The 21,202-nt window shown below is 46.9% G+C and overlaps 1 protein-coding gene across 3 annotated transcripts in view; it reads left to right on the forward strand.

Moving 5' to 3' along the window:
• Nucleotides 1-21,202, forward strand: part of SETD3 (SET domain containing 3, actin histidine methyltransferase) — a 243,069-nt gene that overhangs the window by 34,161 nt on the left and 187,706 nt on the right. For 2 of the 3 annotated variants that reach the window (XM_033952232.1, XM_033952233.1), the window contains exons 3-5: nt 4,471-4,563; nt 12,556-12,704; nt 17,710-17,782. In XM_033952232.1, the coding sequence (XP_033808123.1) occupies nt 4,471-4,563; nt 12,556-12,704; nt 17,710-17,782 (315 nt within the window). Of the gene's footprint in view, nt 1-4,470; nt 4,564-12,555; nt 12,705-14,244; nt 14,322-17,113; nt 17,166-17,709; nt 17,783-21,202 lie in introns of those variants that run through there. The other variant, XM_033952234.1, reaches the window with a different exon arrangement.

The following is a 21,202-nucleotide window of genomic DNA, read 5'->3' on the forward strand; positions in this document are numbered from 1 at the left end:
TTTGGGACTGGCAGTGGTGGCTGAAGCAGGAGCCTCTCTACAGGCTTCCAGCGTTTTAAAGAGGTATGTCGGAGGTTAGGGGTAGGGGGGCATCTAGTGGCAAGAGGAAGTGGGTATCCCTCCTGCCATATCGCTGCTGTGGGGTGGGGAGGGCACGTCCACTGGCAGGCAGGAGTGGGCATCCCTCCTACCATTTTTTTGCATTCAAGGAGATAGTGGCTCAGGGGGGGCTGCATTTGATGGGTACCATTGGGGAGGGGTGGCGGTGGGGGACTTTTTTTTTTTCAAATTTGAAAGATGTTTTGCGTGTGTAACACACCCAAAATATCTGCCAATGGGAAAAAAAAATCAGGCAGACTTGTCGGTAACACACTTTTTTTTAACCATCGATAAAACCCCATGCAAAATAGCCAAGCAATGTTGGTGCATCAGTCGCTTGGCTATTTTGCATGGGGGTTTTAGCTAATTTGCATGGCTGGATCGAAAAATGGACGATAGAGGGGGAAAACACGGTGGGTTGTTTTCTGCATCGGATCAGTAAAAGCGATCGTCACTAAAGCTGTGAAAACAGGTTTAGCAACGATCACTGGCTTTAGTGCAGGGATGTCAAACTCAATCACATTAAGGGGTTGAAATCCAAAACAGGCTAAGTCACGGGCCAGATCCCGCCCAATCTCCGCAACATAATAATACTAATTATAACACCATTTTTTCCATTTATTTTTCATATATATGCACACAATATAACCTTATTAACACACAAATCACACTTCTCAACATTCATTCCTACCAGAACACAGATAACCCCTATGCAAATGCAGGACCAAAAATTAAAAGTACAAATATATTTTTAAAAACAACCTAAGATTCAAGATTATATTTTTAAAAACACCCTAAGATTCAAGATTCTGCATGCAGTACAACCCCCAGAGAAAAAGAAACATATGTATTTCTTCCTGAACAGTGCAAAAGATAGACAGGAGATTAAAATACTCAAAACTGACACAATTCAAACATGAAAATAAAACTATTCCCCCTACCTTTGTTGTCTTCCTCCCTCCATGATGTGCCTCCCTCTGGCGGTTGTCTAACCTTCTGCCCGGCTCCAACCTGGCCGTTTTATGTGGCCCACGGTCCAATGCCTCCCGGTGTCATCTTGTGGCTGGCTCCCTCCTTCTCACAGCCGTAGTGTGCACAGGCTCCTTGTGCGTCCTGCACCTGAACCAGAAGCCTTATCTCTGATGTCTCAACGTCAGAGGGAATTCTTCTGGATGCGGTGTGGGACACACAAGGAGCCGCTGCACACAGCTCCGTGCACATTATGGCTGTGAGGAGGGAGCTGGCCACAAGGTAAAACGGGGCATCGGACTGTGGGCCCCATAAAACGACCAGACGGGCCGGATTTGGCCCGCAGGCCTTGAGTTTGACACCTGTGCTTTAGTGCATCCCCTAGTAATGAGAAAATGGGGCTTCTGACCAGTGTCCTCTCCCTTCTGTAACCCGCTGCAGAGCTCATCTCCCTTTCCCTATTTTAAGGCCTTTATTAAAAAAATAAATAAATAAATAAATACAACATAAGTGCCTCTGTTCCTTTTATTAAAATAAGCACCCAAAAACAAACCAGTAGTGTACACATGCTCTCTCATAAATTTTATATGTGCTCTAAAGGTTTAAATTTGTGTGTAATCGTATATATGTTATAAAATACACATAGCAGCTCTGCCCAAACTTTGTCTCTGTGAATGCCTAAACACAGTTTGCATGTGGATTTTGCTTTTTCTGTATGCCAGGAAAGCTAGAACTTAAATCCTGATTTTCCAGTGATGATGCTTTTAACCTTGGACAGGTCATGTTATGTTATTTGTTGACTCAGGTACAACTTGGTAGCCTCAATTACATTATAAATGTAATCTTAAGCATATAGGAATTAAGAACAATAAAACATTAAGAGTAAATTAAACTAGACTCAGAAGAAGGGAGGGATGCCTCCCATGTGCACGTTCCATAGAGGTTGTAAATGCAGTCTTTGTAGCAACTCCTAATAACAATGGCTGTAGAAGATCTAATGTGTTGCATAAGGCATGGGGCTAGATTTACTAAACCTTCCGATCCTGTACCGAAGATCGCAAAACCAGTTTTGCTGGGTTTGCGATTGTTCCCCGACCCAATTCGCTAAACAGCTTCCTGATCAATCTCCTTTCCGATCCGATGCACCCACTGAGAGGAAATGGCATGCAAAAGTAGGAAGCGATCGATTCACTAAGCAGAAGAAGAAACACCGATTGGGTTTGCCGATCCGAAAAGAAGCGACTGCAGAGGACCAGTTGCTTACTATCATTGCCGACTCTCCTGCCCAGAAATATCAGTGTCGAAGTTACAACCCCATATAAAACATCCATTAAAATAAAAAATAAAATAACTTTATGTGTGTGTAAGAATTCATTCCTGTTTTATATATTCTGTAAAATGTACATTGCGAGCCTGTGGTTTTAACCTGCGGGTTTAAAGCATGTTCTGTTCCATAAAATGTCCATATTCTGGCTACACAAAAATATAATTCACTGTGTCAGTCACAAATCATTCCTTTTTAAAAATGTCCATCTAGTAGGGCCAGCAAAAGTAAACTGCAGCCACCTCTCCCCCTTTCTTTTGGGCTCGCTTGTCGCGTGATGTGTGGGAATAAACCCTGCCCACTAACTGTGTAGTAAAGGGCGAAGAGCTAGCGCATAAGTAAATTGCATCAATAGCCAACAAGGATACTGCGCATGCGTTTCGATCGCTATAGGGCAAGATTCCAATCAGATCATTTGCATGCAAAAAAGATAGTGAATTTTGAAACACTGTTTCAAAATTGGCCAGGAATCGGCCAACAGCGACTGAGTTGCTATCTTTAGTCAATCTGGGCCAAAGTCATATGGGGATTGATTTTATAGCAAGATGCAGAAGTTCAAAAAGGCACTTATGTGCCTTCATATAAATAGTTCAAGTTCATTTAATATTGATGAACTGCAGATAGGAAAACCTACTTGGTGGTTTACAATTATAGGAAATATAGGTGAGGGAAAAGAGAATCTAATAAGTTACTTACATTGGAACCAATAGAGGAAAAAAAACCCTATAGAAAACTCTAGCCCAGGGGTGTCCAACCTGTGGCCTCGTGAAGTATTTTGTGTAGCCCCGCAGGGTGATGCAGTGTTTTCCTCTGCTGCCCCCTGGTGTTTACCGTCTTGCTGACTCCCTCCTCTGTCTTGCTGTGGCGTTTGCACGTTTATGTGGCCTCAGAAACATTTTTTTCCAGCCAATGCGGCCCAGGGAAACCAAAAGGTTGGACACCCCCTCTAGCCTATCCACATGGTTAAAGGGCCGATCTTCTCAAAATACCTAAAAGGGAAGGAAAGGGGCATGGATTTGATTCTTCACCTTTTTGTGGTATAACAAAACAGCTTACATCTACATTTATTATATTGGTACTTGCTCTTTCCATAGTGGGCTCACGAGGATCTGCAGTGGGACTTGAACCTGGTTCCCAATGTTCTCGGCCCAAGGCACTAACCATTAGGTGGATTACCACTGTAATATCTAATAAGTGATCAGAAAATAAATGTAATGTTGTAAGCCTCTTGAAACAGGAACATTTTAAAATTATTCTAAAATCAGTTAAGAAAAGTTCTAATCTGAGGTCTAGTAGGAAAGCATTCCACAATGTTGGATCCACCAAGCTAAAAGCAGTGGTGTAAGCCAGTAACATGGAATTTCTAGTAAATTATACTAGCCCCAGTATAAAACTCCTGACACACAAATACCCACCCCTGCTGAAGAAAGTATAAAGTTGGGCATGTACTTTAAGCATGTGAGTATGCATGTTATGAAATACATGTGTAAGTTACAACTCTGCCTCTGTCCTGCCCCCCAGGAACATCTACACATTGATGCAGTCTTCATGTGTGTACATCTTACATGTCTGCAGTCACAAGGTTTTAGAAAAGCCCTATTCTGCATATAAAACTGGCTTTTACATGCAGGTTAAAGTTTTCTGAAATGACCCCCATCATATACAAAAAACTATGGAATTTGGGTTTGTTGTTTTTTTTAATTTCTTTATTCTTTTTCAAACTTACATCAAGTGCACAAAAAGAACAACATGAAATACTATCGTATAACACTTGAACATCATACATTATATTCTTAATATGTAAATTAATTAAAAACCCTCCCCCTCCCATCTTTCTATACAACCATTAAAACTATCATATTCCTTCAAAATTTCAATTTTGCTACATCTTATCTTCCAATCTCCCCATCCCCCTATGTATATTATCAAAGAAAAATGATGCCTATTCACTACAAAAATCAACCATCAGTTATGGAATTTGGTTTTAATAAAAGGTTCTCACTAAAAAGCACTTTGGGAGCCAAGTAAAATTGTGATCTCTTAAATATTTGTATTAATAGTGTTTATCTTCTCCTCAGAGTGTAGCAGCCCAACCTCTGCTCCTGGCAGAGAATGGGAAGAGTATGTGCAGATCCGAAGTCTGGTGGAGAAAATACGCAAAAAACAAAAGGGTACGTGTAGAAAGATTTGAAATGCTGGTTATCTTACACATTGCAAAACAAACCAGCGGTGGGAGTGGGGGGAGGGTAGTTGAATGCTTTTTGATATGCTGGAGTGAATGGCAGCACAAAGCATGGGCGTGGCAATGCCAGTATCAATATTGGCATGAGATTGGAGAGAACCTGATTAGAGTGTTCTCGTTTGATTTTGTATTAAAAGGATCCTGGTGGGGAAAATAACCAATAATTGCCAACCACTCATATCATATCACAGTTGTCATACTCAGGAGATGGCAGTAACTTGTGCATTAAAGCCTTTGTAGATCACAAGGTAAGAACTGTGAAAGCACCTAAATTAATACCTCCAACATTCTTAGCCCACAATGGTAGTTATTTCTAGGCTGTGAGGGTATCCTAATTGTTTTGAAATGACTGAAAAATTAATAAAAAAAAGATTCAGATGGAAGAAATCTTTTTCCCTTGTAGTAGAATACTGTAATGGAATCGCTATGCCTTTTATGCTGGGAACCCAGATGACCCCACTGTGTGAAGAATGTGACATTTCATTTACCCTTTGTGAAAACCTGAGGCCTGTGCCTCTGTTTCATTTAGAGGAGTCTGAGATCACCAACTAAATGAATTAGATGGAGTCCATATGCTGCTGTTTTACCCAGGGTTGAAAACAAATTACCCCCCCCCCCTCTTTTTTTTTTTTTTTACAAAACCACACAAGAGGTTTTGGGCACCAGCCGGCACATTGAATGCTCTGCGCTGCTCCGACATTCATAGGAAATCTATGACTGTCGGAGCATCGCAGAGCATTTAGCGCACTGGTTGACGCTAAAAACTTTTATCCCAGGACAAGCAGGCATGATATTCTCACATGTGGGTGACGTCATCTACGGAGCCCCGATGCGGAAGCATTTTCAAGCAAACTTGATTGAAGATTTAAGTTTGCTCTGCTGCTCCACGCATGCGTGCCTTCCTGCTCCACTAGGGGGTGCATCCCCTCGTGGTCTCCAGTTCAAAATTTTCCGCGAGCCTAGAAGACGTGTTTTTCAGGCTCTGCCCCAACTGCCTTCTAGCACCGCGATTTTTTCTTGTTTTTTCACGATTAAGTCGCTGTGCGCGAATTCCTTACCTTTTTACTTGATTCCTGCTTCGTTTTCAACGACCCGGAGGCTTCCGGGTCCCCGTAGCCGCGTGGCTAATCGAGCCGCGGCTACTTTCGATTTAATGTCCCGGCCTTTGACCGGCTTTAAAAAGTGCACCCGGTGCGAGCGGCTTCTTTCTCTCACAGACCCGCATCGCCGGTGCATCCTTTGTCTGGGGGCGACTCATCCAACCGACTCCTGCCCCCAGTGCGCTATTTTCCAAAACCGGGCCCTCCGCCGAAGAAAAGCCCGCATGGCGGATCTCTTCACCCCGGACCAACCCTCCACTTTGGCCTCGAGGTCGGCCCTGGCCTCCGCCCCGGCCTTGACCTCGGCCCCGGAAACCTCGGCATCGCCTCGAGACTCGACCCCGAAGTCCTCGGGACAACAGAAAGCCTCGGCTCCGGGTAAGTCCCCTCTTCCCTCTTCAGGTTCTGTAACAGCGAAGAAGCCAGCCTCGGGGACAACGGCGACGCATGGCGGAAGCCCCATGCTAACAGCCCCGTCTAAGCCCGCCAAGCCTTCGGGCCGTGCCTCCACCACACGGGAATACTCTGATACGAGGTCGCCCCCGGTGGAGCGCACAGAGGCAGGGGACATGCCTTCGATGCTGTCCGTGCCCGTCTTCCAGGACCTACTCCGAGCGATGATCACGTCGGAGCTGTCCGCTGCAATGGCCCAGTTTCAATCGGCCTCGACCTCGAATGTGCCAGACCAACCTGAGCCTCACACCGAACAACCTCGAGGAAAGGTGCGCAACCCTCGCCGCATCCCATCCTCCTCGGACTCCTCGCCGAGACGTTCCCCCTCTGCGGACCGCCGAGGGGCAAAACGTCGGGCTAGAACGACAGAAACCTCGAACCGCCGTACCTCCAAGAAGGCCCGAGGTTCACCAACCCTACGAGGCCGTTCTCCCACACCTCGTACAGGACCACTAAGGGTGGCTGAGTTATCACTCTCCAACCCGCGTATCCTCCGAACTCCCCCTCGGACGCATTCTCCGAGGGAGTCCGGATCGAGGTCACCAATCCGACATCGATCGGTACCCCTAACCCCGGCATCGTCTCCGAGGGGCTCCTCGAGACGCCGAAGATCGACAACCCCGGAACACTCTCACAGTGCTTCCCCAACCTCGGAGCATGGATCAGAGCATGAACCTCGATACTCAAGGGAAGCCTCCTTATCCTTCTCCACCCGACGAAGGTCTCGTTCCCTGACCCCGCACGGGGCTCCGGGGACATCTCGCCCATCCTTCACTCGCTTTGTCCAAGACATGGGCCACGCATTGGACTTAGATCTCCAGTCCAACTCCAGATACTCTAAGGAGTACCTGGCGGAGCTGGATATGCCATCACTGCCCAGAGAGTCCCTTCGCTTACCACCTAACCCGGTACTCCAACAGGCCTTCTTCAGGAACCTGGAGACCCCCTACATGGTCACGGCCGTACCCTCCAAAATGGAGGCCAAGTACCGCACAGTACCTTATCCGGGATTCGAGCAACCACAGCTCTCCCACCAATCGCTGCTAGTGGAATCCTCCTTGAAAAAGGCTCACCCGTCCCGGGTCTCAGCAGCGGTACCCCCAGGCCGGGAAGGCCGAACCCTGGACAAGTTCGGCAGGAGACTATACCAAAACGCAATGATGGCCTCTAGGGTGCAAAGCTACACTTTCACCTTCACATCATACCTCAAACACCTCATTGGACTATTGAGAGCCTTTGAGACTGACCTACCGGCCTCCCGGCAGGAAACATTCGGCCTGCTTTTAGAGTCCCTCTCCAACCTGCGCCTTCATCTATTCCACGCGGCCTACGATGGCTTCGAACTCTCCTCCAGAGAAGCAGCCTTCGCTATCGCCATGCGCCGACTAGCTTGGCTGCGCCTGGTCGACATGGACCCCAACTTAAAGGACCGGTTAGCTAACCTCCCCTGCGTGGGAAAGGAATTGTTCGATGACACTATCGAGGCGGCGACAAAACGCCTCTCCGAACATGAACGCTCATTTGCCTCCCTTGTCCGGCAAAAGCCCAAACCGCCAGCGCCCAGGCCATACAGGGCCCCTCCGCGCCGCTACCCACAAAAGTCCACCCCTGCTTTCTCGCGGCCCCCACCCAGACGTCCGCAAGCCCATCACAGGGCCATGCCCAAGTCCCAACCGCCCGCGACCACCAAACCATCCCCGTCCTTTTGACGGGACACGCGGAAGGGGGCGGGCCCCCTCCACCATAGTCCCAGGCCGCCTTCCCATCGGAGGTCGACTCAAAGCCTTTTACCCTCGCTGGGAACAACTCACGACGGACGCATGGGTCCTTGGCGTGATCTCATCAGGGTACTCTCTCAACTTTCGGGCCATTCCCCCGGACAACCCCCCAAGGAATTGCCCTCCCAACAGGACTCAGCTACCTCTACTCCTCTCCGAAGCTCGAGACCTGCTTCGCCTGAGAGCAGTGGAGAAGGTCCCCCCCGACCAACGGGGGAAGGGCTTCTACTCCCGTTACTTTCTGGTACCGAAAAAAACGGGAGACCTACGCCCAATACTAGACTTGAGACGCCTCAACAAATTCCTGGTACGGGAAAAGTTTCGGATGCTCTCACTACCAACACTCTACCCCCTGATCGACGAGGGCGACTGGCTCTGCTCCCTCGATCTCAAGGAGGCGTACACACATGTCCCAGTGCACCCCGCTCACCGCAAGTTTTTGCGTTTCCAAGTAGGGGACTGGCACCTACAATACCGAGTCCTCCCCTTCGGACTAGCATCATCACCTCGAGTCTTCACCAAGTGCCTCGTGGTGGTAGCAGCAACCTTACGCTCCCAGGGCCTCCAGGTATTCCCCTACCTGGACGACTGGCTAATCAAAGCCCCGTCCAAAGAAGGGGCTATCTCAGCGACCCAACAGACTATTACCTACCTACAAAGTCTGGGGTTCGAAATAAACTTCCCAAAATCTCAACTACGCCCCTCACAATCCCTACAGTTCATCGGGGCCACGCTGGACACGGTTCGCCTCCGTTCCTTCCTCCCCCCTCCGCGCCTGGAGGCGTTAGTAAGTCTGAGCCGAAGGATCTCTCGGCTGACCTCAGTATCAGCCCGACAGATGATGACCCTTCTGGGCCACATGGCCTCCACCGTCCATGTCACACCCTTCGCCCGCCTCCATCTGAGAATCCCTCAATGGACCCTGGCGTCTCAATGGCGTCAAGACCGGGACCCGATCGACCACTCCGTGACAGTGACTCCTTCATTGCAACGATCGCTCCGCTGGTGGGCCGACTCTTCAAATCTTTCCAAAGGTTTGCTCTTCCTCACCCCACCCCACAGCAAGGTACTCACCACGGACTCGTCGGAGTACGCTTGGGGAGCCCATCTGGACGGCCTGCGCACCCAAGGAATGTGGTCAGCACAAGACCGCCGTTGCCACATCAACGTGCTAGAACTTCGGGCCATCTACCTCGCAGTAGTAGCCTTCCAACATCTGCTCCGCGACCGAGTGGTTCTCATCCGAACCGACAATCAAGTAGCGATGTACTACGTAAACAAACAAGGGGGCACAGGATCTTGGCCCCTTTGCCGGGAAGCCCTGCGCCTCTGGAAATGGGCAATCTCCAACAACACCTTCCTTCGGGCGGTGTACATACAAGGAGAACAAAACTGCCTGGCGGACAGACTCAGCCGCCTCCTCCAGCCACACGAGTGGTCACTACACTCTCAGGCCCTACGAGGAGTGTTCGAACGGTGGGGGACGCCTCAAATAGACCTGTTCGCGTCCCCTCACAATCACAAGCTGCCTCTCTTCTGCTCCCGGATATACTCCCCGGACCGGCTCGAGGCCGACGCCTTCCTCCTCGATTGGGAGGGAAGGTTCCTGTACGCGTTCCCGCCGTTCCCTCTGATACTGCGGACGCTCGTCCACCTGAAAACAGTACAAGCCACCCTGATCCTGATTGCCCCTCGCTGGCCACGCCAGCCGTGGTTTTCCCTTCTACTTCAACTCAGTGTCAGAGATCCACTGCCTCTGCCTCTGTTTCCCTCTCTACTGTCACAGGGTCAGGGTTCACTGTTACATCCCAATCTTCAATCTCTTCATCTGAATGCTTGGTTTCTCTCCCCCTGACTGCTCTCCCCGTGTCTCAATCAGTCAAGGAGATATTGGAGGCCTCTAGAAAAACCTCGACGAGAACCTGCTACTCCCAAAAGTGGACCAGATTCTCAACCTGGTGCTCCTCCCACAGCCAGGACCCGGTGTCGGTCCCCGTCCCCCTGGTCCTTGACTATCTACTTCAACTATCTCATTCCGGCCTAAAGACCAACTCCATTCGAGTACACCTCAGTGCGATTGCGGCCTTTCATCAGCCCCTGGAAGGGAAAGCCCTCTCGCTCCATCCCTTAGTCACTCGCTTCATGAAGGGCCTGCTGAACGTCCACCCCCCTCTCAAACCTCCCCCGGTGGTTTGGGACCTTAACGTGGTTCTGGCTCAACTAATGAAACCTCCATTTGAGCCCCTAGACAAATGCCATCCAAAATTCCTCACTTGGAAGGTAATTTTCCTGCTTGCACTCACGTCCGCACGGCGGGTTAGTGAGCTACAAGCTCTGGTAGCGGACCCACCCTTCACGGTATTCCATCACGACAAGGTGGTACTCCGCACCCATCCAAAGTTCCTACCTAAAGTAGTGTCTGATTTCCATCTCAATCAGTCCATTGTCTTACCTGTGTTTTTTCCCAAGCCCCACTCTCACCCCGGAGAAGTGGCGCTCCACACTCTTGACTGCAAAAGAGCGTTGGCCTTTTACCTCCAACGCACTCAGCCACACCGGAAAGTCCCACAACTGTTTTTGTCCTTCGACCCAAACCGGTTAGGTCACCCAGTTTCCAAACGCACCTTGTCCAACTGGTTGGCCGATTGCATCTCCTTTTGCTACGCTCAGGCTGGTCTCGCGCTGCATGGTCGAGTAACGGGACACAAAGTCCGAGCGATGGCAGCCTCCGTAGCCTTCCTCAGGTCAACACCTATTGAGGAAATCTGCAAGGCTGCCACATGGTCTTCGGTTCATACCTTCACCTCCCACTACTGTCTGGACTCCCTGTCCAGAAGCGATGGCCGGTTCGGCCAATCGGTGTTGCGAAATCTATTTGCTTAAATTGCCAACTTCCCTCCATCCCTCTTCAGTAAGCTTGGAGGTCACCCACATGTGAGAATATCATGCCTGCTTGTCCTGGGATAAAGCACAGTTACTTACCGTAACAGGTGTTATCCAGGGACAGCAGGCATATATTCTCACAACCCACCCACCTCCCCGAGGTTGGCTTCTTGGCTAGTTAAGTGAACTGGAGACCACGAGGGGATGCACCCCCTAGTGGAGCAGGAAGGCACGCATGCGTGGAGCAGCAGAGCAAACTTAAATCTTCAATCAAGTTTGCTTGAAAATGCTTCCGCATCGGGGCTCCGTAGATGACGTCACCCACATGTGAGAATATATGCCTGCTGTCCCTGGATAACACCTGTTACGGTAAGTAACTGTGCTTTTTGTGCAGTTTTGTAAAAGCAGGGGTATATGTTTAGGCAGATTGCAAAATGGTGCTTGTTACTATATTTTTTGCTCCATAAGATGCACTTTTTTTCCCCAAAAAAAGTGGGTGGAAATAAGGATGAGTCTTATGGAGCAAATACCGCATGCGCCGCCCCCAGTACCTTTCTGCAATCCCGGCAGTCCAGTGCTGTATCGGCAGGCTCCCCCGCTGGACGTCCACCCGAGTCCCCTTCTGCTGCAGCAGCAAGAGGCAGGCGCGAGCCCCGAGCACACCTGCCTGGAACCACACTGTTGCTTGGGTGGCTGCTGTCGGTTCTCGCGAGACTCGCAGGAACTGACTGCAACCATTTTGGCGGTGGCACGGGACCAGGCAGGCGCACTTAGGGCTCGCGACTGCCTCTCGCTGCTATGGCAGATGGGGACTTGGGACGGCCATCCAGCGGGGGAGCCTGCCATTGCAGCGCTGGACCGCCGGGATTGCAGAAAGGTACCGGGGAGTTAAATTAATCAGGAGGTTTCCCGGGATTGCAGAAAGGTTCCAGGGAGGGGTCCCTGTAGAAAGGTACCGGGGAGGGGGGGTCTTCCTGTCAGAATTAAATTAATCAGGAGGCTTCCTGGGATTGCAGAAAGGTAGCGGAGGGGGGCCTTCCTGCCGGAATTAAATCCATCAGGCGGCTTCATATCATAAATAGAAGTTGAGGCTGGCTAGTTTTTCAACTCCTGGTACAAAATATTTCCTTTGGAGGTGTCAAATGGCTGATGAGATCATCACTTGTTTAAATTTACAACAAATGTAGAGCTGAGGCAAGAGGCCTTGTGTTGGACATGTAAATTGCTTTTTTTTTTTTTTTTTTTTTAAATGTAAAGGTATCGGAGATGTGCATTTTCCAAAGTTGTCCCTACCTACCTGCCAGCCACTAGGCCTATGCCCTGTCCCCGCCTGCTCTGTGCACTGTCCCAGCTTACCACTATACCACCAGAGGGGGTACAGGGTGCAGAGCCTGGCAGGGAGGGGGACAGGGTGCAGAGCCTGGCAAGGAATGTCGGGTTGGGTGCAGAGCCTGGCAGGGAGAATTTGGTTCAGAATGTTTTTTTTCTTGTTTTCCTCCTAAATCTAGGGTGCGTCTGGTCAGGTGTGTCTTATGGAGCGAAAAATATGGTAATTTGTATAGAAGCAAATATTGCATTTTAACAAATATTTTATTTACTGGGTGCTAGTAAATAAAACTGTGCAGGAATCATATATAACCTTTTTCATGACTGCTGCATTTTATCTTGGAGTCTCATGTTAATATCTTCGATGTATATTAAAAATAGGTCTGTCGGTCCTGTTTGATGGAAAAAGGGAAGACTATTTCCCTGAGCTGATTAAGTGGGCTAATGAAAATGGAGCTTCTACAGAGGGATTTGAGTTGGTAGACTTGCCAGAAGAGGGGTTTGGCTTAAAAGCAACTAGAGACATTAAGGTAAGTAAGTTTCCAAGTTTTATTAAAATTTGTTGAAACAGCTATCATACATTCTAAGCGTTTCACATTGTTAAAAATAAGGGGGAAACTTACAAGGACATTTACACGAAAACAATGGGCAAGTATAGATGAAAAACAATAATTACAAGAAAGGCCGACATAAAAAGGAAAGAAAACGAGGAGGGGGGAAGGAATGGGTCCTCATAAGGAGAAGATGCTCTTTGAGAAGAAGAAAAAAAGAATAAATTTAAAAAAAAAAAATATATATATATATATATATATATATATATATATATATATATATATACACACACACAGTGGTACCTTGGATTACGAGCATAATCCGTTCCAGAAGCATGCTCGTAATCCAAAATGCTCATTTATCAAAGCGAGTTTCCCCATAGGAAATAATGAAAACTCGCTTTGATAGGTTCCCTCCCCCCACGAGAACCAGCATTGCTCCCTCCGAAGGCCCCCCCCCCCACGCGATTGGGCACCCCCCTGATGCAATTGGGCACACACACTTCCCCCCCCCCCCCCCGTGATCCCTCCCCCCCGACGCGATTGGGCACCCCCCTGATGCAATTGGGCACACACACTCCCCCCCCCCCCCCCCCCCCCCCGACGCTTCTTACCCTCATCTGGGCACCGGCATGTCCTGTGCTTGGTGCCGGTGCCCGAAGATCGGCCTCCTCTTCTGCTGGGCCTTGAGCATGCACAGATGCTCAAGGCCCAGCAGAAGAGGAGGCTGATCTTTGGGCACCGGCACCAAGCACAGGACATGCCGGTGCCCAGATGAGGGTAATCACGACGGGGAGGGTGCCGGATCGCGTCGGGGGGGGGGGTACTAGATCGCGAGGGAGCGCTCGTAAATCGAGCCATGCTCAGTTTCTGAGGTGCCGATTTTGCAAATGTTTTGCTTGTCTTGCAAAACACTCGCAAACCGGTGCACTCGTAAACCGAGGTACCACTGTATATACATACAGTCAAACCTCGGTTTGCGAGTGTTTTGCAACATGAGCAAAACACTCGAACAAACTTTAACTTGCAAAACGAGCATTGACTCGATCAGCGAACGAGTCCACCCTGAGAACCGGCTTCATTCTCCCCCCCCCCGCCCACCCCCTAACCCTTACCTCTAGCGGACACCGGCACCGGACGAGAGGAGCAGGAGGCTTGCGGCAGAGAGCAGTACGCACGCGGAACAGGAAGTACTGCAGGATCAGGTCGTGGATATTTAAGAGCCATAGGGTGGAGCTGGGGGAGTAAAGGGCACCTCCACGATATCGATCTCAGTTGGCTGCGGGGCTGCTTTCCACGTTCTTCAGCTGCAGCATGCCGGCCGCGATTCCTAGTTCCCCTCCCAAGTCACTTCCGGCCTCTCTCCCATTGGCCCACTTCACGAACGCGGCTCGGTGTGTTGGGTTGGCTTCTCCAAAAACATGTTAGCCGGAAGTTGGAGAGAAGCACAGGAGCTTCCCCCGCCTAATACAACGTCTCCTATTGGAGTGCTTCTCCTGACTTCGCCCTCATTAATTTTGCACACCAGGTTTGAATGTTGTCAGTGGAGGGGGAGAAACCATCTGTCCACTGCATGAGCGCAGGCAGCTGCCGAGGGTAAGTGTGGCTGATATTCTTTCTAGAGTTGTGGGTTAAGCTTGGCATCAGAGCCAGGGAGGTGGGTTGGCAGCAAGGGGGCTGGTTTGTGCTTAGCGAGGAGAAAAAGAGGCGGGCTGGAGATAGAGGAAGGCTTTCTTGAGCAATAGTGCACAGAGGGAGAAGGGAAAGGTGTTCAGGGGCCAGCAGCTGATGGCTGTGTATGGGTGGGGGGGTACTGCAATAGATACTGAAAGTTTGCAGGGGAGGGTGAGCTTTTATTTGCAACATAGGCCTATTTTGGAGATGCGGAACGAATTGTCCAAGTTTCCATTACTTGCTATGGGGAAAGTTGCTTTGATATACGAGCACTTTGGATTACGAGCATGCTTCTGGAATGAATTATGCTCGTAAACCAAGGTGGAAAGAAGAAGTTATTACTCAAAGGCATCTTTAAAAAGGAAACATTTGAGTCCACCTTTGAATTTATCTAAGTTGTTTTCGGCCCTCAAGGTATTTGGTAGGGAATTCCAGATTGATGGGGCTGTGACCGAGAAGGAAGTGGTTCAACGAGTGCCCAGTAAATTAGAATCTGCAGCTATTAGTCCCATTTGTGAATCTTTTGAAAATGTGACTGTCACAAGATAAGCTTGTGTTCATCTTTGCCATTTCTACCTATTGAAGGCTGAAACATTACTGCTTTTAATCCTGAATTGAAAAGAAGGATGAATTAGCTCATAAATGAGCACACGGACTTCCTCCAGAAAGAAGTTATAGTACTAAAGACGATAGACTACTTTTTTGCAGCTTCATGTTAAAACAATAGCAGAAAATGTGGTGAATGCTTGCTTGAAATGGCCTCCAGAAGTGGAGCCAAAAATAATGACGGAATTGAGAAAAGAATGGGATAAACAGAGGATCCCTAAATGGTAAGAGGATAGAAACCAAGCAAAGAGCATGTTTGCTCTAAGCAGCAGTTCATTTAGTCAAAATATTTATATTGTGCATATCTAAGTACCTATATGGAATACAAAGGGCTTTGCATTTCAAAGAAAGAATGGAGTGTGAGCCTGCACAGTGTTGCATTTACAACTCTCGCCTCTTTACTGAGCAGACTGGATGGGCCACATTAGTCTTTATATTACAAGTCCAGGAATATTTATTGTGTTTTTGATCTGCTGAATCCTTTTTAGTTGAGATTCTGTACACTCTATAGCAGTGGTCTTTGCTAATTTTTAAGCAAGGGACGTTTTGAACCCAAGAGGAGTGAAGGAGAGCCGACGAATATATTCCTACTTTGGGCCATGACACCAATAATGCTTCTTCATGTTCATTCTATTAGAACACCTGGCCTTGATTGCACATGCAGAAAACAAATAAACTCTATGCAAATACAGGACAGGAAGCAGTAGTAGAGGGAAAGCTTCTAGGCTGCTGAATGCAGTGCATTTACCTCATTCACACTGCCGGTAGCCCGAAGAGTGAAAGAGCGGCTGCAGTGATGGATTCCATGGTGTGCAGGATGGAACCCAACCTGGACTGCAGAGCAGGCCACCCAGAAGATCTCTGTGGGCCACCATTGGCTCATGAGCCTTGCACTGAAGACCACTGCTCTAGCACTGAAACAGTTCTTCTGGTGCTTATGTCTAAATTGAGAAATTAATTTGATAAAAATGTAGGCGTGTTGCTGATGCAATTAGGCTTATCTGCAGCATTCAATTTAGCTAATCATGATTTGTTTTGGGCTTTTTTTGTTTGTTTGAAATAATTTTTTTAAGCAGAAAAAATTGAACATACAGATCAAGCAAACGTTTTTGGCTTTAATGGATGGGATGGGGTATAGGAGGGAATGTTTGGAAATGTAAGGTTTTTCTTAAGAGAAGATGTCTACAGGTTAATTGGCAAGGGTATCTCTCATAGTAATGAGAGATAACCCAAGGAGTTCTCCAGGGTTCTCCTCTGTCCCTATTCTTTTTAATTTATATTTGAAAGACTTGGGTTCACTGATTTAGAAAAATGGTGTTGAATATTTATTCTATGCCGATAACATTGTATTAATTTTTCCTTTATTAATCTGATGTGTCATAAGTTAAGGTCTTGATGAATGATGAGTTTATGGAGGTTTTTAATTGGATATCCTAATGTTCTCTGAAGTTAAACTCTGATAAGACAAACATAATTTGGTTAAAACCACCACATCTAATGACAGTGGGTGAAAGGAAATCAAGCCATTTCTGTAGAAGTGGTGAAACTCCATAAGAACATAAGAATAGCCTTACTGGGTCAGACCAATGGTCCATCAAGCCCAGTAGCCCGTTCTCAAGGTGGCCAATCCAGGTCACCAGTACCTGGCCAAAACCCAAGGAGTAGCAACATTCCATGCTATGTCTTTCTCAATAACAGACTATGGACTTTACCTCCAGGAAATAGTCCAAACATTTCTTAAAACTAACTACGTTATCCGCTCTTACCACAACCTCTGGCAATGCGTTCCAGAGCTTAACTATTCTATGAGTGAAAAAAATTTCCTCCTATTGGTTTTAAAAGTACAGATGTTTAAATTCAAAAATGAAACTAATCTCCTGAGGGTTTGGCTGAGTGTAGATTTAACTGTGGAAACTCAGGTTAATAACCTGATCAAAAAATATGGTTTACTTAAAAATTGTTGTGTAGAAACACAGACACAGTCCATCTCCACCACCTCTTAGGGAGACTGTTCCACACATCTACCACCCTTTCTGTAAAAAAGTATTTCCTTAGATTACTCCTGAGCCTATCACCTCTTAACTTCATCCTATGCCCTCTCATTCCAGAGCTTTCTTTCAAATGGAAGAGACTCAACTCGTGCGCATTTATACCATGCAGGTATTTAAACGTCTCTATCATATCTTCCCTCTAATGCCTTTCCTGTAAAGTATACATACTGAGATCTCTAAGTCTGTCCCCATATGTCTTATGATGAAGACCGCGCACCTTTTTAGTAGCCTTCCTCTGGACTGACTCCATCCTTTTTATATCTTTTTGAATGAATAGTCTCCAGAACTGTACACAATATTCTAAATGAGGTCTCACCAAAGTCTACAGTGGCATCAGTACCTCTTTTTCTTACTGGCCATCTCCTTTTTAACCTAACCTGTTTGGTGGTAAACCATTGATCTTATTCCTTAGGCACTATGGTACATTTGGCTAAAATATTGTAGATCAGAAGGAAGGGACAACTGCTATGACAAATGCTCTATAGATATTGTTTTCCTATTTACTAGCAAAATCTGGTGCCAGCCGAAAAGCTAATTTGGTCACCAGTTGCACTTCATTTTGCCACATGATCTGGATTCAGGAACATTTCTTCTGTTCATGTCCTGTTAACATTCCACTCAGTTTTTCTTGTGTTCTTTTGTCTTGATTTTAGGCAGAAGAACTCTTTCTCTGGGTTCCAAGGAAACTTTTGATGACAGTGGAATCTGCCAAAAATTCAGTATTGGGTAAGCATTATGTTTTATAAATGTATGTTGACAAACTGAAATTTATTTTTTTTTAAATATATTCTAAGAAGCTTGTTCAGAAGATTTAATCACTGTTTTATGCATTAAAAAGTTCATACCTTCTTACCAACAAAAATGGGTTATTAAGTGGTGTAAATATTCTGTACTTTTTTTAATGAGTTAGCTATTTACTGTTTTGTGAAGTTAGTGAACATGTCAGATCATTTTTCTTCCTTGGAGCTGCTCCAACTTTGCAAATTCTGGCAAAAGAGCCACATTTTTGCAATAGCTCCTTGATAAGCTGAGCACTGGGTTTCAAGATAACTAGATGCTCAGGGCTCAAAGTCCAAAATATATAGGTAAACAGATCTATTTTCATCTTTAAAAACTGTATTTGATATATTTTTGGTTGTATTGTCATGTGGAGGTAGTATTTTAGCCTGGCAAGGTTGTCAGAGGAATAATCTTTACACAGTTTGAGTAGAATGCTGTGACTTTAAGAACTAGGGGAACCACATTTGATTCCCTCTGCATCTCCTCCTGGGCAAGTCATGTAACCCTCCATAGTCCTATGTACAAAATATTTATCCATGTATATAATACGTAAATTACTTTTATTATAACCACAGAAAGGTAGTATATCAACTCTTCCCTTTTTTTTGGCATTAAGATACTCAGTGGGGCAGCAGCAAAGCCCTATACAGTGCATTAGGAATGGTATGCTGAACATTAGGATACTCTGTCCATTCTCACTAGCAGACTATAGAAAGATGTCAGTTACAGCTTTTGAAACCATCTTTTCCCAGGAGTCTGCTGCCCCCTTCAATTTCTCTTTTTGGAAGCGAGCATGAAAGGTGTCTTCCGATCTGCTTGGTTTATTTCTTTTTTTATTTTGTGATAGTTTCCTGTTTTTTTGCTCTAGTCGTGGTCTTCGTGAAATCATAGATCCCTTTTCATAAGGTTCTACTTTGCCTGTGTGGAGAGGAGCAGTTTTTAAATCTGCAGGTGTATCCTTCAGGGACCTGTTTCAGTCAGCCTGCTATAGATTAGGGCCTGGTAGAGCTCAGGATCTGTTCCCCTGGTGTTTGTTTGCCCCTTTGACTTGGACAGGGGCTGTTTAGCATTCCTTTTAGGGGCTAATAGCATTCCTTCATGGTGCAGGCTGCATTTTGTCTCTTCCCCCCCCCCCCATTTTTCATGAGACTGGGGGTGGGGGGAGTGGATTGAGGGTCAGTCAGTGGAGGTACAACCGGCAGCCCAAAGATCCCAGTGAAGTGGCTGAGTAACTGGAAGAAGAGTGCTTCTTCTGGATTAACTACATCTGAGAGTAGCTTGAAGCAGTCAGCTGCACCATTTCCACAGTACATGGTCTGTAAGGCTGTGACAGCCTGTGGGAAAAATTGTGGGAATGGGGTCTTCAAAAGCTGTTTTTACTGTTTATACATCTAGGGCTGTGGTCCCCCCTCCGCTAAAATCCTGTTTGTTTGTTTTTAGGTTTTTGGTCATCCCTGAGGTGATTTTAAGCTGTTTGTTATCTATAAAATTCTCCAGTGGTGTCCATTTTGGATTTTCCTGAAAAAAAATTCTTCCCTCCCCCCAAAGTTGTCCTCCAAAACACCTCATTTTGCTTCCAAAGACGCAGGGATGGAGCGAGTCCTCTGACTCTAATGCCACTATATCATGCCTTGTTTGCAAAGGATGTGGAGGAAGAGCACCCTTATGCCGCGTCTAGCAAAGTAGGGTGGTGGAATCTTCGAGTTTAGCTCCCACACAGCCTCTGAGGCATGGATAATGACTCTGGAGCCTGTTAGGGGAGCAAAAATTTCCCCAAGAGCCCCAAAATGGGCTACTGGGCTAGATGGACCTTTGGTCTGACCCCGTAAGGCTGTTCTTATGTTTTAATGATGCCAGGCCTCCACAGAAAATTAGGGGTTGATTCTTGGACTTTCTGGAGACTTGGGAAAGCATAAGGACAGATCTTTGGATCTTGGATATTGTCAGAGATGGTTACAAAATAGTTTGCATACCCTCTGATAGGTTCATAGATTCTCTGGCAGGCCAACTGGTTCGGATGATCCAAGTCGGAACAACGTTAAACGGATTGCTGAATATTCAAGCCTTTGAACCAGTTCTGGGAGAACACTTGGGCTCAGGCAGATACTTGATTTACTTTGTCATGCCCAAGGAAGATTCCAATGACTGGAGGCTCATTCTGGATCTCAAACATGTCAATGAAGCCCTGAGGGTTCTTCGTTTTCAGATGAAGAAAGTGAGATCTGTCATTGCAGCTGTCCAGCTGGGAAAGTTTCAGGCCACTCTGGATTTGATAAAGATTTATTTCTACACTTTAATTTTCCTGGCACACATAAAGTTCCTGAGATTTCACATGTTGGAGAATCGCTGTTTAATTCTCAGTGCTACCATTTGGGCTGGCAATGGCACCCCAGATGTTCACCAAGGTGGTGGTAGCAGCTAATTTCCGCAAAGTGGGCTGGTTGGTTCATTCTTATCTAGATTGGCTCATTGGAGCTCCCTCTTGAGCAGGGGTGCCCACACTTTATGGGCTTGCAAGCTACTTTTATAATGACTAAGTCAAAATGATCTACCAACAATAAAATTTAAAAAACCCACAAAGCACACTGAAAGGCAGAGAAAATGTTAATTATTCATATTCCGGGTTTTTTCAAAGAGGTCACGGCAGATGACTCTATGCAATGTCACCTCAGTAACAAAATACAAAAATAGACCAATACACCCCCTCTCTTTTTACTAAACCACAATAGTAGGTTTTAGCACAGGGAGTTACGCTGATTGCCTCGTGCTGCTCTCAATGCTCATAGGCTCCCTGCGCTAAAAAACGCTATTGCGGTTTAGTAAAAGGGAGCCATAGTGCAAAATATAGACAGCAGATATAAATTCTCAAAACCGACACATTTTGATCACTAAATTGAAAATAAAATCATTTTTCCTACTTTTGCTGTTTGGTGATTTCATGAGTCTCTGGTTGCACTTTCTTCTTCTGACTGTGCATCCAATCTTTCTTCCTTTCTTTCAGCCTCCTGTATGTTTCCTCTCCTCCAGACCTCATTCTCTCCCCCAACTTTTTCTTTCTGTCTCCCTGTTCCCCCTTCTTTCTGTCTCCCTGTCTGCCCCCTTTCTTTCTTTCTCCGTGCCCTCCCCCAAGCCACTCGTTTTGCTGCCACCGCCATCGGGTAACAGCCCCCAAGCCACCGCCGTCCCAAGCTTTCCCTGCAGAAGCGTCGCGCTGACCAGCATTCCGCTCCCTGACGTCAATTCTGACGTAGGAGAGGAAGTTCCGGGCCAACAAGGCATTTCTCCTCATTCCATCCAGCCTGAGCCCCATCTCTCCTTGATCCAGCATTTCCCTTCTGTGTCTGTCAGAATTACCATTCCACCTAT

The sequence above is a fragment of the Geotrypetes seraphini genome, chromosome 7 (assembly GCF_902459505.1).
Source record: "Geotrypetes seraphini chromosome 7, aGeoSer1.1, whole genome shotgun sequence".
NCBI classification, from domain to species: domain Eukaryota; kingdom Metazoa; phylum Chordata; class Amphibia; order Gymnophiona; family Dermophiidae; genus Geotrypetes; species Geotrypetes seraphini.